This window comes from Mobula hypostoma, chromosome 4, assembly GCF_963921235.1.
Source record: "Mobula hypostoma chromosome 4, sMobHyp1.1, whole genome shotgun sequence".
Taxonomy (NCBI): Eukaryota; Metazoa; Chordata; class Chondrichthyes; order Myliobatiformes; family Myliobatidae; genus Mobula; species Mobula hypostoma.
Window position 1 is genome coordinate 41,785,570 of NC_086100.1, and position 17,980 is coordinate 41,803,549.

General features: G+C 40.1%; 1 protein-coding gene and 3 non-coding genes across 5 annotated transcripts; all 4 read left to right on the forward strand.

Annotated features, from left to right (window-relative positions):
* Positions 1 to 5,478: 5,478 nt before the first annotated feature.
* On the forward strand, positions 5,479 to 17,141 carry ncl (nucleolin). 2 transcript variants are annotated; one of them, XM_063045697.1, is made up of 15 exons: positions 5,479 to 5,635; positions 7,498 to 7,593; positions 8,396 to 8,540; positions 9,351 to 9,461; positions 10,520 to 10,693; positions 11,262 to 11,348; positions 13,253 to 13,379; positions 14,038 to 14,162; positions 14,415 to 14,544; positions 14,636 to 14,784; positions 15,158 to 15,275; positions 15,506 to 15,630; positions 15,728 to 15,851; positions 16,071 to 16,294; positions 16,773 to 17,141. In XM_063045697.1, the coding sequence occupies exons 1-15, from the start codon at positions 5,618 to 5,620 to the stop codon at positions 16,826 to 16,828; spliced, it is 1,809 nt and encodes a 602-aa protein (XP_062901767.1). In that variant the 5' UTR covers positions 5,479 to 5,617; the 3' UTR covers positions 16,829 to 17,141. The 2 variants fall into 2 exon arrangements, with proteins under 2 accessions (XP_062901767.1, XP_062901768.1); XM_063045698.1 differs by having other exon boundaries at positions 13,256 to 13,379.
* On the forward strand, positions 13,110 to 13,175 carry LOC134346040 (small nucleolar RNA SNORD82). Its single transcript, XR_010017802.1, has one exon. It is a non-coding gene; the product is annotated as a small nucleolar RNA SNORD82 (small nucleolar RNA).
* Positions 14,893 to 14,971, forward strand: LOC134346041 (small nucleolar RNA SNORD20). Its single transcript, XR_010017803.1, has one exon. It is a non-coding gene; the product is annotated as a small nucleolar RNA SNORD20 (small nucleolar RNA).
* Positions 16,364 to 16,441, forward strand: LOC134346042 (small nucleolar RNA SNORD20). Its single transcript, XR_010017804.1, has one exon. It is a non-coding gene; the product is annotated as a small nucleolar RNA SNORD20 (small nucleolar RNA).
* Positions 17,142 to 17,980: the final 839 nt, after the last annotated feature.

The following is a 17,980-nucleotide window of genomic DNA, read 5'->3' on the forward strand; positions in this document are numbered from 1 at the left end:
CAGTTAATAGGGGTACTCCTGGATCCCCTCACAGAACTGACAAATGATGTTGGTTAGGCATAGGGGTGGGGCAACTGAATTTTGGTAGGAGCTTCCACAGGCATCTCTACCAACAGTGTCAAACGCTTTGGTTAGATCAACAAATGTGACATACAGACTTCTCTGCTGCTCAACACATTTCTCTTGGAGCTGCCTCAGTGAGAAGATCATGTCCACTGTACTATGACCTGTTCAAAAACCACACTGGCTTTCTGGAAGGACGTTGTCACTGATGTTGGACACCAAGCGTCTAAGGATGATCTTCACAAGGCATTTTCCCGCAACTGACAAAAGAGAGATGCCACGGTAATTGTTGCAGTCTCTCTTGTCTCCCTTGTTCTTGTAGGTGGTCACGATTGATGCGTCTTTGAAGTCTTGTGGTAGTTCTGCAGCTCCACACAACTTTGTGAACAGCTGTTGCAGGCATGATGTCAGTGTGTTACCATCATACTGGTAGATCTTGGCTGCGATACTATCAGGCCCTAGTACTTTGTTGGGTTTTAGCTGTTTGATGGCTTTGATGACCTCTGAAGAGTAGGGGGAGCATCTAGCTCGAACAGTATGGGTCGAGGGTGTACTCTGCCCAGTGCTTCATCGGTGATGGTTCCTAGTCTGTTCAGTGGCTCGTGGAAGTATTCTTGCCATCTTTTCATGTGCTCTGACTTCTCATGGATGTACTGTCCTTGCTCAGGAGTTGTGAGGTGCCTTCTTCTGACGGACCATACACAACCATGATTGCTTCATAGAAGCTTCTTGAGTCATTACAGTCAGCGAAGGCTTGTAACTCCTTGGCCTTGTTCGTCCACCACTGGTCTTTTGTTATGTGTGTATAGGGAGTAGAGTAGGAGGGTGAGGACCCAGCCTTGCATGGCATCTGTATTAAGCATAAACATGGCGGAAATGTTGCTGCCTTTCCTTACTCATTGTGGTCTGTTGGTCTGGAAGTCAAGGATCCAGTTGCAAAGGGAGTTGTTGAGCCCTTGGTCTAGGAGTTTGAAAATGAGTTTACTTTGAACTATAGTATTGAAAATGGAGCTGTAATCAATCAACAGCAGTCTCCAGATGCTCTAGAGATTAGTGTAGGGCCATAGAAATGGTGCCTGCTGTCGACCTGCTTTGGCAGTCAGCCATCTGCAGTGGGTTGAGGTATTTTGGGAGGCTGGAGTTAATGCGTGCAATGACCAGCCTCTCAAAGCACGGCCAGAGCGACTGGGCTGTAGTCATTAAGGTAGGTTAGCTTGTTGTTCGTAGGTACCAAATTAACAGTGGTCTTCTTAAAGCAGGTGGGAACCCCAGACTGAGATTCAAAATGTCTGCAAATAGCCCACCAGCTGATCTGCACAGGAACTGAGGATACAGCCAGGAATACAATCCCGGCTAGATGCCTTCTGCAGGTTCACTCTTCAGAAGATTGATCTTACATCTGCAACAGTGACCATGGGTTCAGGTGTATTGGAGGCTGTCAGAGTATGTGGTGACATTGCACTCTGTTCTATTCAAAAAGGTGCATAGAATGTGTTCACCTCATTTAGAAGCGATGAGCTTCCTCCCCTTATCAGGTTCTTGCCCCTTAAACCTTCGCACCTCAAGCCCAAATGGCACAGGCTTTTTTTGGTATGAGAGTCAACTGGATTAACCAAACTGCACAAAGATTTTCAGGCTTTCCTCTCCTCTAGAAAATTTGCTCAGTATCATATAAAAATATAAAGTGCAGCTTCTCTCCACTGCAAACCTTTTCCTCTCTCACATAGGATATGAACTTAAGGACTTCAATTAAACCCATCCCGATGAAGAGTCCAGGCCTAAAACATCAACTGTTTACTCTTTTCCATAGATACTGTCTGGCTTGCTGAGTTCCTCCAGAATTTTGTGTATGTTGATTCAATTGCCTCTGTTGTTTAACAAAACAAAAAAAAAATCTGAACCCCCTCCGTACTGGTACATTTCCATCTCAAATGGAGTCTACCAAGTTATTTTGTCTTTATTAGAACTCCATACATAATAGCTCCATTTCCCTTCCCCCTCCCTCTCTGATTCTCTTCTAGTCCTCTCATTTTTGCTCCTTTCCCTCAACCACCCCCCATCCCCCTTCACCCATATTCATCCTCCCTCCTACTTCTGGTTCAATTTGACCACAACACATATGGAATTTCACATACAGATTTCATTTCCCTCCCCCTCTCTGCAGTTCTGGTTCAAGTTCCAATTGCCTTTTCTCTAATGGTTTTAATTCTCACCTCTTTGACTGATCAAACTCCAGCACTGGTGGTCCTTTGTGTTCTGCTTATCTCCAAACTTCACACTCCCCCCACCCCACCCCACCCCACCCCACATTGCTCTACCTGGTTTACCCCATTTAACCATTTTTCTTCTTTCCTTTCTTTCTTTGATCACCTCCATCTATCATTCACTTACCATTGCCTCCTATTTCAACCCCTGTTCCCATTCCCGATATGGCACAACCTGCCTATCATCTTTCAACACCCCTCATTCCATCAAGCTCCTTTCTTCTTGTGACTTCTAATGGCGGTTGGCAGTCCAACTTAAAGGTGCATAACTGCCACTGGACTCCTTTCTCATGTCTTCTGTTCTCTTTATACTGGCCATTTCACCTCTCCACTCTTAACCTTGATGCAAGGTTTATAACTGAAATGTCAACAATTTCTTCCTCACCCCACAGGTGCTACTCAAACCACTGAGCAGAATGTTTCTTGGTCTACATACATAGAATGAAGATATTGTCCACACACTTTGTAACACATAATTCAACTTTAACGCCTCATATCATTGACTCCTTCAGCACTCATGCTTATTGTCCCAAAGCTTCAACTCAACATCATCATTCAAAATACACACATCAAAGTTGCTGGTGAACACAGCAGGTCAGGCAGCATCTCTAGGAAGAGGTACAGTCCACGTCTCAGGCCGAGACCCTTCATCAGGACTAACTGAAGGAAGAGTTAGTCAGAGATTTGAAAGTGGGAGGGGGAGGGGGAGATCCAAAATTATAGGAGAAGACAGGAGGGGGAGGGATGGAGCCAAGAGCTGGACAGGTAATTGGCAAAAGGGATATGAGAGGATCATGGGACAGCAGGTCCAGGAAGAAAGATGGGGGGGGGAACCCAGAGGTTGGACAAGGGGTATAGTCAGAGGGACAGAGGGAGAAAAAGGAGAGTGAGAGAAAGAATGTGTGTATAAAAATAAATAACAGATGGGGTACGAGGGGGAGGCGGGGGATTAGCGGAAGTTAGAGAAGTCAATGTTCGTGCCATCAGGTTGGAGGCTACCCACAAGGAATATAAGGTGTTGTTCCTCCAACCTGAGTGTGGCTTCATCTTTACAGTCGAGGAGGCCGTGGATAGACATGTCAGAATGGGAATGGGATGTGGAATTAAAATGTGTGGCCACTGGGAGATCCTGCTTTCTCTGGTGGACAGAGCGTAGGTGTTCAGCAAAGCGGTCTCCCAGTCTGCGTCGGGTTTCGCCAATATATAGAAGGCTACATCGGGAGCACCGGACGCAGTATATCACCCCAGCCGACTCACAGGTGAAGTATCGCCTCACCTGGAAGGACTGTCTGGGGCATCATTCAAAATAACAGCTTCAGGTTTTACCTCTATTTTGCATTATCAACTCTACATATGTAAGGTGGCTGGATTTGGAGGAACTCAACTGGTTGAGCAGCATCTGTTGGGGGAAGAAGTTGTCGACATTTCAGGTCGGAACCTTGTGCAGAGAGGAGATAGCTAACATAAAGAGGAGAGGGTGAGTGGTGAGACAAAGGCGAGAGGCGGGCAAAAGGGATGGGTGAGGAACAATGGGTACATTGAGCCAGACAGAAAAGGATGGAGTTCAGAGGCAGAAGGATGGATGACTGATGGAAGAAGAGGGGAAAAAAAGAGGAAGGTAATTCACTGTTTCTATTCAGATGGGTTTAAACAAGTTTGACAGGGAAATGGAAACTAGAGCACCATGTCACAAAGTGAAGCATAGAGAGGAAGGTTTATATCATGACCAGTATGTCTGTAATGAAGGACAGGCAGGAGCAAGAAAATTGACAAGATGGGATGGACAGGTTGAAGTGTGTTTATTCTAAAGCTGGGAATATTAGGGGTAAGAAATTAGAGCATGAAACTATGATTTGAGACCAGATAGAGACTTGGTACAGATATGGACAGGATTGGATGCTTAATGTTCTTGGGTTTCAAAGTTTTAGAAATGATGGAGGACGTAGTGGGGGGGGGGAGTTACATTATTAATCAGAGACAATATCACAACTGCACCCAGAGGGGAAATAATGGAAGGTCTATCCAATGAGCCTATATGGGTAGAACACAAAAATATGAAAAGGAGCAATCATTCTGATGGGATTTTACTAGATACTCCACCACCACCAGGATATAAAGCAACAAATAATCAAGCAGATTAGGGAAAGATGTAAAATCACCAGGTTTGCTGTTGTGGGCAACTTCAACAAGCCCAGTAAAGACTGGGACCTCTTCAGTGCAATACACAGTATTTGTTAGGTGCATCCAAGGTGGTTTCTTAAATTAATATGTAAATAGTCCAACTAGAGGAGGGCCCATATTGAACAAAGTATTGAACAAATCCTCTGGATTTGGTGAAGCTGAGAAGAGGTCTAATGTAAGTTTATAAGATTATGAGAGATAGAGACAGGCAGCCAGTAACCCCAGGGTCTGAAACTAGAGAAACATTTAAGGTAAGGGGAAAATTCAAAGATGTGTGGACCAACAGTTTTGCTTACACAAAGTGCTGAGTACCTAGAACGCCCTGCCAGGTGAGGTAGTGGAGGCAAAAACGAGAGTTGTTTAATGCACCTTGGCTCTTACACACGTGAATGGGATAAGAAATAAGTCGATCAAAATCAAAACGCCTTGGGAATATTTTCCAACGTCTAATTACAGATGTACATCCAACAACATTTTCTAATTTGTAGCACACTAAAGTATCACAAAAGCAGTTCGAGAAGTTTCCTGCTCCTCCTCCAGTTGAGAGCCATTTTATAATTTCACGTTTGCGACTCAATAAACACTAAAAAAGAACCTTTAATGACGTATAACACAAGATTACAGAAGATTAAATAAATCAATAGAATTTATCGTAAGCAATGACTTTCTTTTCCATTCCTCCCCCACACAAAAAAACTTCCAGATAGTTATTACCATTTACCACAGAACCACGTTCTGTCAGCCATTTTAAAAGTTACGCGTCCGTCAAACTTTTGCTCTAATGTTGATTGGCTGCCACGTATAGATGGCAACGCTGATTGGTCAATCCTGATCACAAATGGTCGAATTGGATTGGTCCGTAACCTGGGCAGCAATTGGTGAAGAGGGGACCCACACACTGGCGTGCGATTGGCTGACTGACTTCTGGGGCGGTTCCGAGCCATAAAAAGCCGATCACGTGCTGGAGGGTGCCTTTCAAAGCGGTGACGTCGGCCAGGACATTCTCTTTGCTGCGCAGGTCGCTTCTGCTGTAACACGTGGGTCACCATTTCTGAAGAGTCGGCCGATTTGTTTGCCGGGAGGGAGAAAGCCAGCGATTCTATTACAAAATGGTGAAATTAGTCAAGGTAAATTTATTAACGATTTATTCGCGCGATCGCCAGACGGGAGGGAGGGCGGGGGGCTCCGAATAAACGCCGATTTGTGGCGGTTCTGGCTGGGCGCCGAGAGTGAGGCCTTCGGTCGATTTCTTTTCGCTGAGCCCGAGAACGCGGCGCTCGACCGCGTGGTGTTCAGTTCTTCACCACCCCCTCCTTGGTGGTGTGGGGGAGAGATACTGAACGCTTTAGGTGCTTCACAGCACTTCTCCCAACTTCTCGGCCCCCTGAAAGTTGTGCTTTAGTATTCCGATTACTTTTCAGCTACTGTTCCCTTGACGCCCCTTCAGCACCGTCCATCCGGGGAGGCCTCGCGTATGGTTGATGGGGTTGGTTCTGTTCACGCCATCCGGGCTCCTGTTACACATCTCGCGAGTGGATGGATGGCAAAGGGAGCCAGCGCCTGTTTCGCGCGGGGCTCGCTGTCACTTGCTGTTCACTGTCCATCCGGTCTTCACTTCGAGCTAGATCGGGGAACGTGGAAGAGGGAGGTCTGAGCATGTGCTGCCCTTGTGGAAGTAGCCAAGGTTCAGAAAACACGTGCAGCCGCGACCCTCTTTGGGATTGAAGTTGCTTTAACTTGTTTTTTTTTCCCTAAGGGATAGTCTGCGGAAGTAACACTTAATTAGTTATTATGAAATGTGCATAAAGTGGAAATCTATGAACATGAAAGTAGTTTACATTACAAACTAATGACTTTACTGTCATAGCGATAAAGCATATTAGTAAAACTTTTCGGGTTTACATGCCATGATGACCATACTAAACCTATGAATTTCTGTCTTGTTATGTCGACTGTGAGAGTTTCTGCTACACTGGATTAAAAAGAAACCCTCAGCTCCCCTTAAATAATTTTAACCTCTTATTCAAAGCATGTAGTTTTTAACCCGTTGGTAAGTTTTTGCCCAACTCCAAGTTTATTCTACTTCAGGGAAACCTCTAGCCGATCTCTTCATGAGTGGAATGCTTCTCAGGGCTAAGTTTTGGTGACTCTCTTCTACACCAGTTCCAGTGCCACTACATCCTTGTAGTGTGGCGACCAGAATTGTGTCCAATACTAGTGGCCAATTATTTTTATGCAGTAGAGCCATGACTTTACTACTCAGGAGGCAGTATGCTGCTAGCCTCCCTAACCACTAAGGAGGAAGGGTCTACAACTTGAAGCATTAGCTTTGCTTCCCACAGCTTTGACCTGCTGACCATCTCCAGTATCAATTTTTTAAAATTTCGGATTTCCACCATCTGCAGTTTTCGGAATTGCACCAAACATCTCGCCTCAACATACTGCCACCATAAGGAGTCTGTTGTATAGCAAGATACCGATGTTCATCAAGCTCTTGCGTTTATTGTGTATTTTCCCTATATCATTCATACATTTAAATTCAGTCTGCGTCCATCTTAACCTGTCTAGAACTAGAACGCAAGATTACCTTCCTTGCTATAACCATACCATCTGAATTGTTTGCATCTCCTATCCAAATAATTGATGTTTATAAAAATTGTTAGAACAGAAACTATTCACAGCAAAGTTAAGAACAACTTCAATTTGGGGAAAATTCAATCTGTGCTTATAGAAGATGAATCAAGGCCTTATTTATACTACAGCCAGTCAGATACTTTTGTATGAAATGTGAATCTTAAAAAAATAAGTGTTCACTTGAAAAACTCTTGGGAGAGGGATTATGGTTAAAAGAAACGAGTTTTCAGAATTTTACTTTTACTATGGCAGTGTCGATCAGTAAACTTCACCAGACCTCATGCATTGAAATTACAGTGATTCTGTTTGTACTTCGAATGTAGTGCAAAGTTACGATACTAGCTTTTTTGACCAGGCAGGTAAAAAGCAAGCAAAACCCAAAAAGGCTGCACCACCTCCACCCCCAGAAGATTTTGAAGAATCGACTTCTGAAGAGGAAAGTGAAGAAGAGGTAATGTAATGCTGGGTTAATCATGGAGTAGTTTCTTGCAAGATTAACGTGGATATCCATGACTGGTCTGCAGATTTGTTGATTAGTCCCAATAGCCTATTGAAAATGATAAGTTTTTGCTTATGAAAATGTGGATGAAAGAAATGCAATATTTTAATTAAAGATTAAATAACTTCAGTTGTGTGGATAAACAGCAGTCACTGAGATGTTTCTCTTTGAAACTTAAGTTGAGAGAGAAACCAAGAAAATAAAAATAAAGAAGCGTCTTGATGGGAAGAAGTTCAGGAATTAGACGGCAAGGAATGAAGTTGTTTGCCAAAAGACAAGATGCGTTCCTGAAGGCTCAGGATCTAAGTATTCAAAAGGAAAATTTAAGGGTTATGGGAAATAAAAAATTGAAGCTTATGCTTGCACACAGCCAGTATAGTCTTCTGTCCAATATTTACCCCTTCTGCACTATATCACCAGTTTGTTCCCTCATTCTGTTTCCTCTTGTGGCAGTACAAATTGGAACTCAACTAGATTTATCTCCAAAGGGCACCATGAGAATGGAAGTCTGTACAATGGATGGTGTTTACCAATTTAGTGTTAGTAATAGCTGAGAATATTTGTGGGGCCAATTTTAGGTGTTAATTGTGTTTTTTTGCACAGGGCTGCCAAATGAGAATCAGATTGGTAGCTTTTGGGATTAGTGCTGTCTGTGTTTGTGCTTATTAGGCTACTGCTTCTTTGGGTGGCTTTTTAGGATTTGCTACACTTAATACTACCCAAAGTAATTGGATTTAATTTGCATTCTTTTTAGGATCTGCCAGCACCTCCTGTTAAAAAGGCTGCTACTCCAACTGCCAAGGCAACTGCTAAGGCAACCCCACAGTCTGTCAACAAGAAGAATGGTAAAGCTATAAAAAAGGAGAGCAGTGAAGATGAGGAGGAAGATGAAGAATCTGGTGAGTATGCAGTGTCGGTACTTGTTATCTAACTCAGTGTAGCAGTGTCTGTTTGTCTAATATTTTTATAATAAAACTTCACACTGGCGCACTTTTACTAGGCATTGCTATGACAAATAAGCCAGTGTTTTTAGGATTTAGTCATGTTTTAAGAGGATTCCAATGCAAGAAAGTCACAGAGTTGAGGAGGCATTTCTTGAATTGGGATCTAGATAACTGACAGATGGTAAACGTGGATATTCAGTCCAAATTTGGATAGGTACAAATCTGAATGTAAACTGGAAGAAATTACAGACAAGAAACCCAAAGTGACCTGGGATCTGAAGAATCAGAATTCTGTTTAATGTTGGCATATGTCGTGAAATTTGTTAACTTTGCTGCAACAGTACGATGCAATATATGATGTATAGGGAAAAATGAATTACAGTAATATTAAACGCTGAACTGAAATTAGTGCAAAATAGTGAGGTGGTGTTCATTTATAAATTGGATGATGGAGGGAAAGAAACTGTTCATAAATTGCTGAGTGTATGCCTTCAGGCTTCTGTACATCCTTCAGGAGGAATACAGAATGGAGTTTGAATATTTGCTGTCCCACCCCCAGACCAAACTCAATGTAAGCTAGTAATTGGCTAATGCATGGTTCAGACTTCTGATATACCTGGAATCTTGCACTAAATAATTTGGCATTATTCATTATTCACTCAGATGTAAAATTGGAAAGGTATTGCAACATTTTCATGAATTCAGATTTTCTGGAGAACTCATCATTTTCAGAGGCTTTTGCAGTAAATATACTTTCTTTTTCAGAAGAAGAATCTGAAGAAGAAAAACTTGTCACTAAAAAAGTTGATAAGTTGATAGAAAAAGAAGCAGAAGAGGATGATGAAGATGACGAAGAAGAGGATGACGAGGAAGATGGTAAATATTTGATGTGTAATGAATAGGTTATAGTCATGCATTGACTGTTATACCATGTTTATGAGAAACATTTTTCCTCATCAGAAACGATTGAAACAAGCCTACTTAAAATTTACTGTATGGATTTCTGGGTATCTTGGGTTAATTTTATTCTTCGGTCAAGTTTAGATTGTCTCCTCATACATTGGGTTATTTGTAACCAAGGGGACCTCTTTAAAGTTGCTCTTATTTCTTCAATAAATTCAGATTCTTCTGTTCTTCATTTTTCCAAATATTTGGGTTTTAGCTGTGCAGCAAATGTGTTCATGCCCAGATGTTGATGCTGTTGTGATTTTTGAGTGAGACACCAAACTTTAGTAGTAGATGCATAAGATTTTTATCCGGCATCAAAAGCAGGCTTTGTGGAAGAAACTTGTAGAATGTTATTTGGTCATTGAGGTCATGCCACCAGGGTGACACCAGATTGATTAAATATAGTGTCAACGTAAGTTTATAGGTAGAGGTAAATAGCTTTAGAAATGCTTACTTACAATGGAAGCAATTTTCAACTGACAGGAATATCTGCATATTCAAACACTTTTGGGAAACCATGTACCCTTTAACATTTGGAGAGATGACTCCCTCTGCAAAAGGTGTGTATTCTTTGCTCCTATCTTTGTCCTAGATTGAAGACTGACAATACCCTGTAACTTCTGAAGAATATACTTACCCATTGATTCCTAGCAGATCAAATATGAAGGCCTGCTAATAGAAATGGGAAGGACTTAATTTGGGTTGCTCATCTTGAGAACACAATCAGAAGTATTAGATTCAGTTGTTGATGAATGCTGAAATTCCGTGGCATGTGTAGAGTCAGCATTGATGAAACCAATCAGAAAGGTTATGTCCTGTGGTATTGATTTTCTTCACTGGAAGTTTAGTACAAAATCTGTTCTACACATGGTGCTTGTATTCTACTTGGTTATTTCCCATTTTAGTTTCAAACTGGTTTTTATGTACACTTAAGCAGGAATGAACAGCATTAAGGACATACTTGTTTACTCTCTTCCCCCTATTAGAATCTGAGGAAGAAGAGGCAATGGATACAGCACCAGTTGCCAAAGTGAAAAAAACTGGGTTAGTAAAAGTTAAGAATGATGAGGACGATGATGAGGAAGAGGATGATGATGAGGATGATGAGGAAGAGGATGATGACGAGGAAGAGGATGAGGAGGAGGAAGAGGGTGCTGATGGTAAGTTTGCTACCCTATAAGGGAATTTATAGATGTATCAAATGTGAGAATTCAACTTTCTGCGTTAGTGTCATTCATGATTTCTTGTTGCTTGTTCATTCATGTTTTTAAGCATTAAAAATGTAAGCTAAGGGAACCAGTTTTACAGCCAACATTTAGACACTGAACATTTCTCAAATCCAACAGGTAGATTTTGGAATTGCTACTTCAATATTTTAAGTAGAGTTCCTCCTCCCACCCCCCCAGATGGCTTGTTGTAGAGAAAAGGTTACACACCTGTCATATTTTGTGGCTGGACTGTGCAGTGCTATCTTTGGGTACTTATGAATGGCTGGGACTGATAATCCTCTATTATGATTTCATATAATTATGGTATCTGGCCCATCTCATCCATGCTGACCATGATGCCTTTCTGCACAAATCCCATTTCCCTGTAATCCCATGTCTAAGCATTTCCTATTCCGTTTGAAATGCCTACTGCTGAGGACAAAACACTTGGGAGCTCTTCTGTTTAAGTCAGTTGCTCCATCTTGATGGATAATTTTTTAAATTGATTGGATTTTCTTAGAGGTAGCCGTGCCAGTGAAAGCAGGGAAGAGAAAGAAAGAAGATCAGAAGGCAGCGACACCGGCTAAGAAACAGAAGACCGACAGCGGTGAGTACAGGGAAACTCATTAAATTGAAGCATTCTGTGAAAATTCTCCAAAGATTCTGTAGTACCGAATGTTAATCAACTTATTCAGGATAGTGTGGTAAAATGATACAAAATAAGTAAGAAGTACATAATTTTAAGTAAGCATTGAGTTGAAATCATTTGACATCACAGATGTTAAAAGAAGGTGGAGATTATTTTAGGAGAGGTGGGTAGATATTTGATGTAGAAAGGGATTAAGCCGTAGACCATTCACACTAACCTTTTGCAGGCCCTTGGAATGTGTTGGAGATGACTGGCCATATTGTGAGCATTTGTGTTGAGAATAGTGCAAAGTAAGTGTTAAAAATAGATGTTGAGTTAACTTGAAATGGAAACAATTGCCATGGGTGCAAAACTTGTGGCTTCATCTCGGTTAGAAATAAACCTTAAATACTGCTGGGAATACATTTGGTAGTAACTGAGAATAAGACTTGTATTATCCTTCATAAACAAAATAAATTTTATTCTCGTTCATTTATCTGTCCCCTTACTGCAAAAGGATACACTATCATAACTCAAGTGATTTGCGTACAAGATGAACACTAGTTTTAATCTGCCAGTATTTCAAATGTGGTCCTGTGTGCTTTAGTTTTAATTTTTACACACTGTTATCAAATGCATTCTGAAAATCCAAAAGTGCTACACACCTGTTTTTTCCTGTACCTGTTCTGCAACCTCCTGTATGTAACCTGTTTCTTAGTAATAGATTTTAAGCACTCTTCTGTAATTGTTCTCTGGCGCCCTATTTTCTCTGAATCCTTGTGGAGTCCATAGGATTTAATTTGCCACTTCATTCTCTGCAGATCAAACCATTACAGAATCTTAAATTTTAAGAACATGACAATGCGTCTAGTACCTTTAAAGCTACCTTGTTCAAAACTGGGATATGGACCATGAGGCCATTGAAATTTATAGGGTTTTCAGTTGCATTAATTTTCCCAAGGATTTTTTTTTTGCCAGTTAATGCTACTTTCAACTTTTTGGTGTGTTCTATAAATGAAGGCTTGTCTTCATTTTATCCCTGAGTAATTTTGAAGAGAGAATTAAAATGTTTATTTCCTGGAGACTGGTTCTCATTTTAATATCTGTAATTTGTAAATTCAGAGCAATCGCAAATGCTGCCACCTTTTTCAATATCTTCTGTGTGACACTCGTCCAGTACTGCCTCTCCCACAGCACGAGTCTCCCTGTGTAGCACCCCTGCCACAGCAAGTCTGACTGGAAGGTTTGTTTGCCTTTTCACAGTCATTTTTGATTTGCAGAAGGGTCTATTTTAACTTTCTATTTCCTCTTATGGTTCCTTGGTAACTTCTATGATTTTGTTAGGTTACATTTGTGTTCCATTTTGTTTCTTTAAATGAGGATGGTCATGGCTTTGAATTTAGACCCTGCTAGTTCTCATGATTAACTTAATGGTGCTTCAACATGTTAGTCCTAGATGGGTAATTCTTACTGTTCAGTTTTTGCAGTACATTGCAATTGAAATTTCTGCATTGCTTTTAATGCAGATTTTCTAAAGTATCATAGCTAAATTACTCCTCATCTTCATAGTTTGCTTTATCTAGATAGATTAATATCCTGGCTTTAGATTATTTAACTTTTTCACATTCACAGTGCTAGATGTAAACGGGAATCAATTGATTGTAACACAAGCATCTTGGTTAGCATTTGGAAAGCATTAAAAGATCTTTGAGCCAATTCATATTATTCAATGTTTCTACTTACACATGATGATCTTGTGAAGGGACTTAATACTGAAGTATGTGATGCTGCTTCATTCTGATGTGTTGGTAGTGCATCACCTTGATAATTGAAGCTTCAAGAATGTACACTTACTAAATTTTCTCATCTACATGTCTTCAAAGCAGCATTTTCACTTTTCGTTGGAAACCTGAACTCAGAGAAGAACTTTGAAGAATTGAAGAAAGCTCTAAACGACTTCTTCACTAAAAAGAAACTTACAGTCGCAGGTGTCCGAATTGGAGGGAGCAGGTAATTTTGCCTCCTGATGTAACCCCCTAGTTGAGGTTAATGATGACTGTATGTGTTTTATGGGTGGGTGTATTAGAGAAGGACACATTGATGCTGGCTGACTACTGTGGGGCTAGATTTGAGCCCACCCCCCCCGTGTTGTGATGGTTTCTTCTCCCAAGGGGGTGAATTTAATCTTTTAATATGCTGTTTAGGATGAACGTTTATTGGCAATTCTATTTCAGAATTGGGTTTAATCTCACTGGCGTTTGTTGTGATATTTGTTATGCTGCAGCAGTACATGGCAATATGTAATGAAATTGTAAAAAGAGGAGAGAAAAGTAACAAGGTAGTGTTCATGGGCTCAATGTCCATTTAGAAGTCTGATGATGGGGAAAAGCTATTCCTGAAATGTCGAGTGTGTGCCCTCAGGCTCCTGTACCACCTCAGTGATGGTAGCAATGAGAAGAGGCATGTCCTGGGTAGCCCCCCCACCTGACCAAACAGTGATGGTTGATTAGAGTGCCCTGTAGAAAGTTGCTCATGTCTGGTTGAGTCTATGGTCAGATTTCTGTTCCCGGTAATTTTCTTGTTTTGCATTTTTCAGTCAGTCTTACAGGGAATTTGTTTATACTTTTCATTTTGAGCATTGTTTTCAGTTTTTTATTTCTTGATTTAGGAGATTTGGATATGTGGATTTTGAGACTGAAGAACAACTGGAAAAGGCATTAAAGTTCAATGGAAACAAAGTGCTGGGGCAGGTAGTCAAACTTGACAAAGCACGCAGCAAGGAAAGCCATCAAGGTAATTAAAGTACAGGTGGTCTTTTGTATTCTCTGGCCATGGCTTTTCAATCATTCTGGTGGACATTGACAAGGAGCACACAATCTCCACTTGGTCACTATAAAAGTCATCTTTTGTCACTATAATGGGTATGTTGTGCTTCAACCATGCCCCTGTCACCCCCAAAAATGAAGCTGTGGATATGGCTCGTGCCATGTGTTCATAATGTAATAGCTTTGGAAGACTAATAAGATTCCCCCCTTTTTTTTACAGACAGGGATAACAGAACATTGTTTGTAAAGAATCTTCCATTCAAGATAACTCAGGATGATCTCAAGGAGATTTTTGAAGACGCTATCGACATTAGGATTCCTACTTCTCGTGATGGTTCAGGAACTCGTGGGTATGTTTTATAACTGTTATTCCCTTCCTAATTGTTTATCATACTGCTTTACAAAGGTGGTTTCTAACCAACTCTACATTCTTTCGTTTAGTATTGCGTATATTGAATTTGAAACTGAAGCTACTGCAGAAATGTTACTGAAGCAGAAGCAGGGCATTGATGTTGAGGGTCGGTCCATCATTATTGATTACGCCGGTGCTAAGAGTACATTCAACGCAAAAAGTGGGCAAGCACAGCCAGGTAGGAAAATGTTTTAATCCAAAATGTACTTGAGTGTTTCTGACTTAAATTCCTGTGGAATTTGAATTGACTAATTGGCAGTCCTGCATTGTCTAGAAATCTGATAGCTGGAAATGATGAATTAGCATCTGATCAATGTGATGAAGTTTTTGAACACATTCCTCTAGATAGTCAAGTACTGATCCAGCTATTGGGGATGGCAGAGAAACTGAATCAAGAACAAATTAGATAAATCACTGAAAATCCTTAAAGAGAGGATTGCATTGTGGAAAGAGATGGTTATTTTTTTAAACTTGTTATTCCCTTGAAAATTTTTTACTTTCCAATTTCCAGTGTCTTATTGGAAGTTTGACTAGTTCATTTCAAATTTTAGGTTCTGATACACTTACAATAAATAATTTGGCATATTCTGCTACTGAAACAACCCTACAGAATATTTTTGAAAAAGCGTCATCAATCAAAATACCAGAGAAGAATGGCAAGCCAAGGGGGTAAGATCATTTTTATTTGAACTATTGCACCACTAGATGTGTACTTCAACATAACATTAAAGGACAGGATGTCCTTTAAAAGCAAACTAGATGTTAGAGGCATGCGTTAATTTTGATTCAATTTTTCCAACTAGTTAAAATAGAAAAATGCCCAGTGTAATATTCAATTGTAGATAAGTCTATGGTTTCATTTCACAACACTTGAATATTTTCATGCTTTTCAATTCTAGATTTGCAATTGTCAAATTTGAATCAATTGAAGATGCCAAAGAAGCCCTTGAAAGTCACAACAATACAGAAATTGAAGGGAGAAATGTCAGAATAGAATACAATCAAGGACAAAGAGGTGGTGATGGTAAGTAAAAGGCACACATAACCCCTTGCAGTTTTGAAATTTTTGCTAATCGGTAGTTTTATAGTTAATCCTGCTTCCCAATTCTATCTTTTAACAGTCAGCAAAACGTTATTTATTCGTGGCCTTTCTGAAGACACAACTGAAGAAACATTAAAAGAAGCCTTTGAAGGAGCTGAAAATGCAAGAATTGTGACAGACAGAGATTCTGGAAAATCAAAAGGGTACAACATTTTAAATTGTTCTTTGGTTCCTTCTCATTGAGCTCCTTGCTGTCTTAATTAATGACAGTAGATGGATTCGCAAGAGAAGAAAATTGAAACACTGCCTGTCTGTCAGTCGCAATAGTTCAAATTGTGAGAGGTCAGGTTGTGTTACAGATTTTTTTTTGTATAAGGATACATTTGTATTTTATAAGTTAATACAACTATCATGTGTTTTAGTTTTGGCTTTGTGGACTTCACATCTGAAGAAGATGCGAAAGCAGCTAAGGAAATGATGGAAGATGGAGAAATTGATGGATGCAAAGTTACACTGGACTTTGCTCGACCCAAGTTTGAAAGCCAGCGAGGTGGTGGTCGAGGTTTTGGAAGAGGCGGAAGAGGCAGAGGTGGATTTGGTGGCAGAGGTCGAGGTGGCCGAGGTGGTGGTCGGGGTGGCTTTGGAGGTACAAGATTTTATTTTATTCTGGATTAAGTTCACAATCTTGAACAAATTTGTGTAGAAATCCGCTAGCTGGAAATGATGAATTACCATCTGATCAATGTGATGATTTTTAAAAAAAAATTCCTCAGATAGTCAAGTACTGATCCAGCTATCGGGTGGCAGAGAAACTGAATCAAGAACAAAATAGAGGCATTTGGAAACAATTGTTAGTAACCTGTTACAACATTAAAGATGGAGATGGATGACTCGATAAATCCAGTTTTCAGTCTATATTAACTTGATGTTGGTTCCCCATTTATAACTGAAATGAGACTGTCTGTTCATTTGAACTTCCTATGTCACATGCCATGAACACTCAAATATTTTGATTTATTTTCCCAGTTGCTTTCTGTTTGCCCACTAAAAATCTCATGTTCTTGTCAGAGATAATTTGCTTGACTTTGCAGATTTATAACTTGGGTCTCTACTTTCTTTTGCAGGTTTCAGAGGTGGAAAGATGGGTGGTCCTCAGGGAAAGAAAATAAAATTTGATTAGAGGCTGATAAGACTGTTTTATCATGTTCGGACAGAGCCTCTGATTGCCTCAATTGGACATTCCAGAGTTCTGCATGCTGTGGCAAGCTGTGCAGGTTGGAGTGTGATGGTAGCTCCAAGTTTCTGAATGGACTGGCAATTAAGACAGAAATTGTTGGTACACCTTTGTGGATTTTTGTCAAATTTATTAAGTATTCTGTTTCACTAATGTGTAAATGTACTGTTTCTGATTTTTTTTTTAGTAAATGCAAAATAATGTTTTAGAATGTTGTGCTTGGCATACTGTCTAATGGATTAAAAGATACCTTATTTCATGTTTTGGGTATTCAATAGTATGCATACTGTGACATTTAAAATACTTCACCTAAGCACCACCAAAAGTTCAAAGCTGGCACTTCCATTTTAGATTGTTAATAACAGTAATGTTTGAAGTAGATTAATTTTGCCATTCAACTCGGGGCATCTTGCCTGTTGCAATTACTAGACAAGCTGGAAAACTGGTCTGGGTTCTGATTCTGGGGTCAGTACATGGATGTGGCAAGGATTAACTGGTTAGGCACAAGTACAGATTAAATTTACAGCTTACTCATTTTACTATTATTTTGAAGATTTTCAAGGTAGTCAACAGCACCGATTCTTCTAATGGAAAAATTAACGTTGGTTTTAAAGGCATAGACGAAGAATTATCTGCACTAGCAACTTATTCCAGTAATGCTAAAATTGTCCCATTAAATGGTGATTATAATGATTTCACTCTGGGGCATTTTAAGTACAAACGTTTGTATTTACAATTCAACAAAGTGATATCTCCAGGTGATTATAGCCAAGAGCTTGCTGCCTTTAAATTGATCACGTAATGTCTGTGGCTGCATGCTCCCATTAATAACCGGACAACTTGACAATTGGGACTTGCAACCTTTATTTGCCTATCCCATAACCCAGTACTTGTTAAACTTATCAATTGTAGATTTGGGGGTGCTGGAACATGTCAATTGTATATACGTACACGTTTTTTAAAATTTAATTTTTACAAAATGAAAGTATCCAAGGTGTAAGATTGTAGAAAATATTTTTAAAAATGGAATAAATGGACTTGCTCTCCTGTTGAATGTGCATTAGTCTTTTGTAAGCTGTGAAAAAAGCCCTTGAGGTT

What these genes read in the sequence shown, in the direction of transcription:
- ncl (XM_063045697.1), top strand. An exon ending in GTCCGAATTGGAGGGAGCAG is followed by an intron (nt 13,380 to 14,037) that starts GTAATTTTGCCT and finishes TTCTTGATTTAG; the next exon opens with GAGATTTGGATATGTGGATT. An exon ending in TGGTCGGGGTGGCTTTGGAG is followed by an intron (nt 16,295 to 16,772) that starts GTACAAGATTTT and finishes TTTCTTTTGCAG; the next exon opens with GTTTCAGAGGTGGAAAGATG.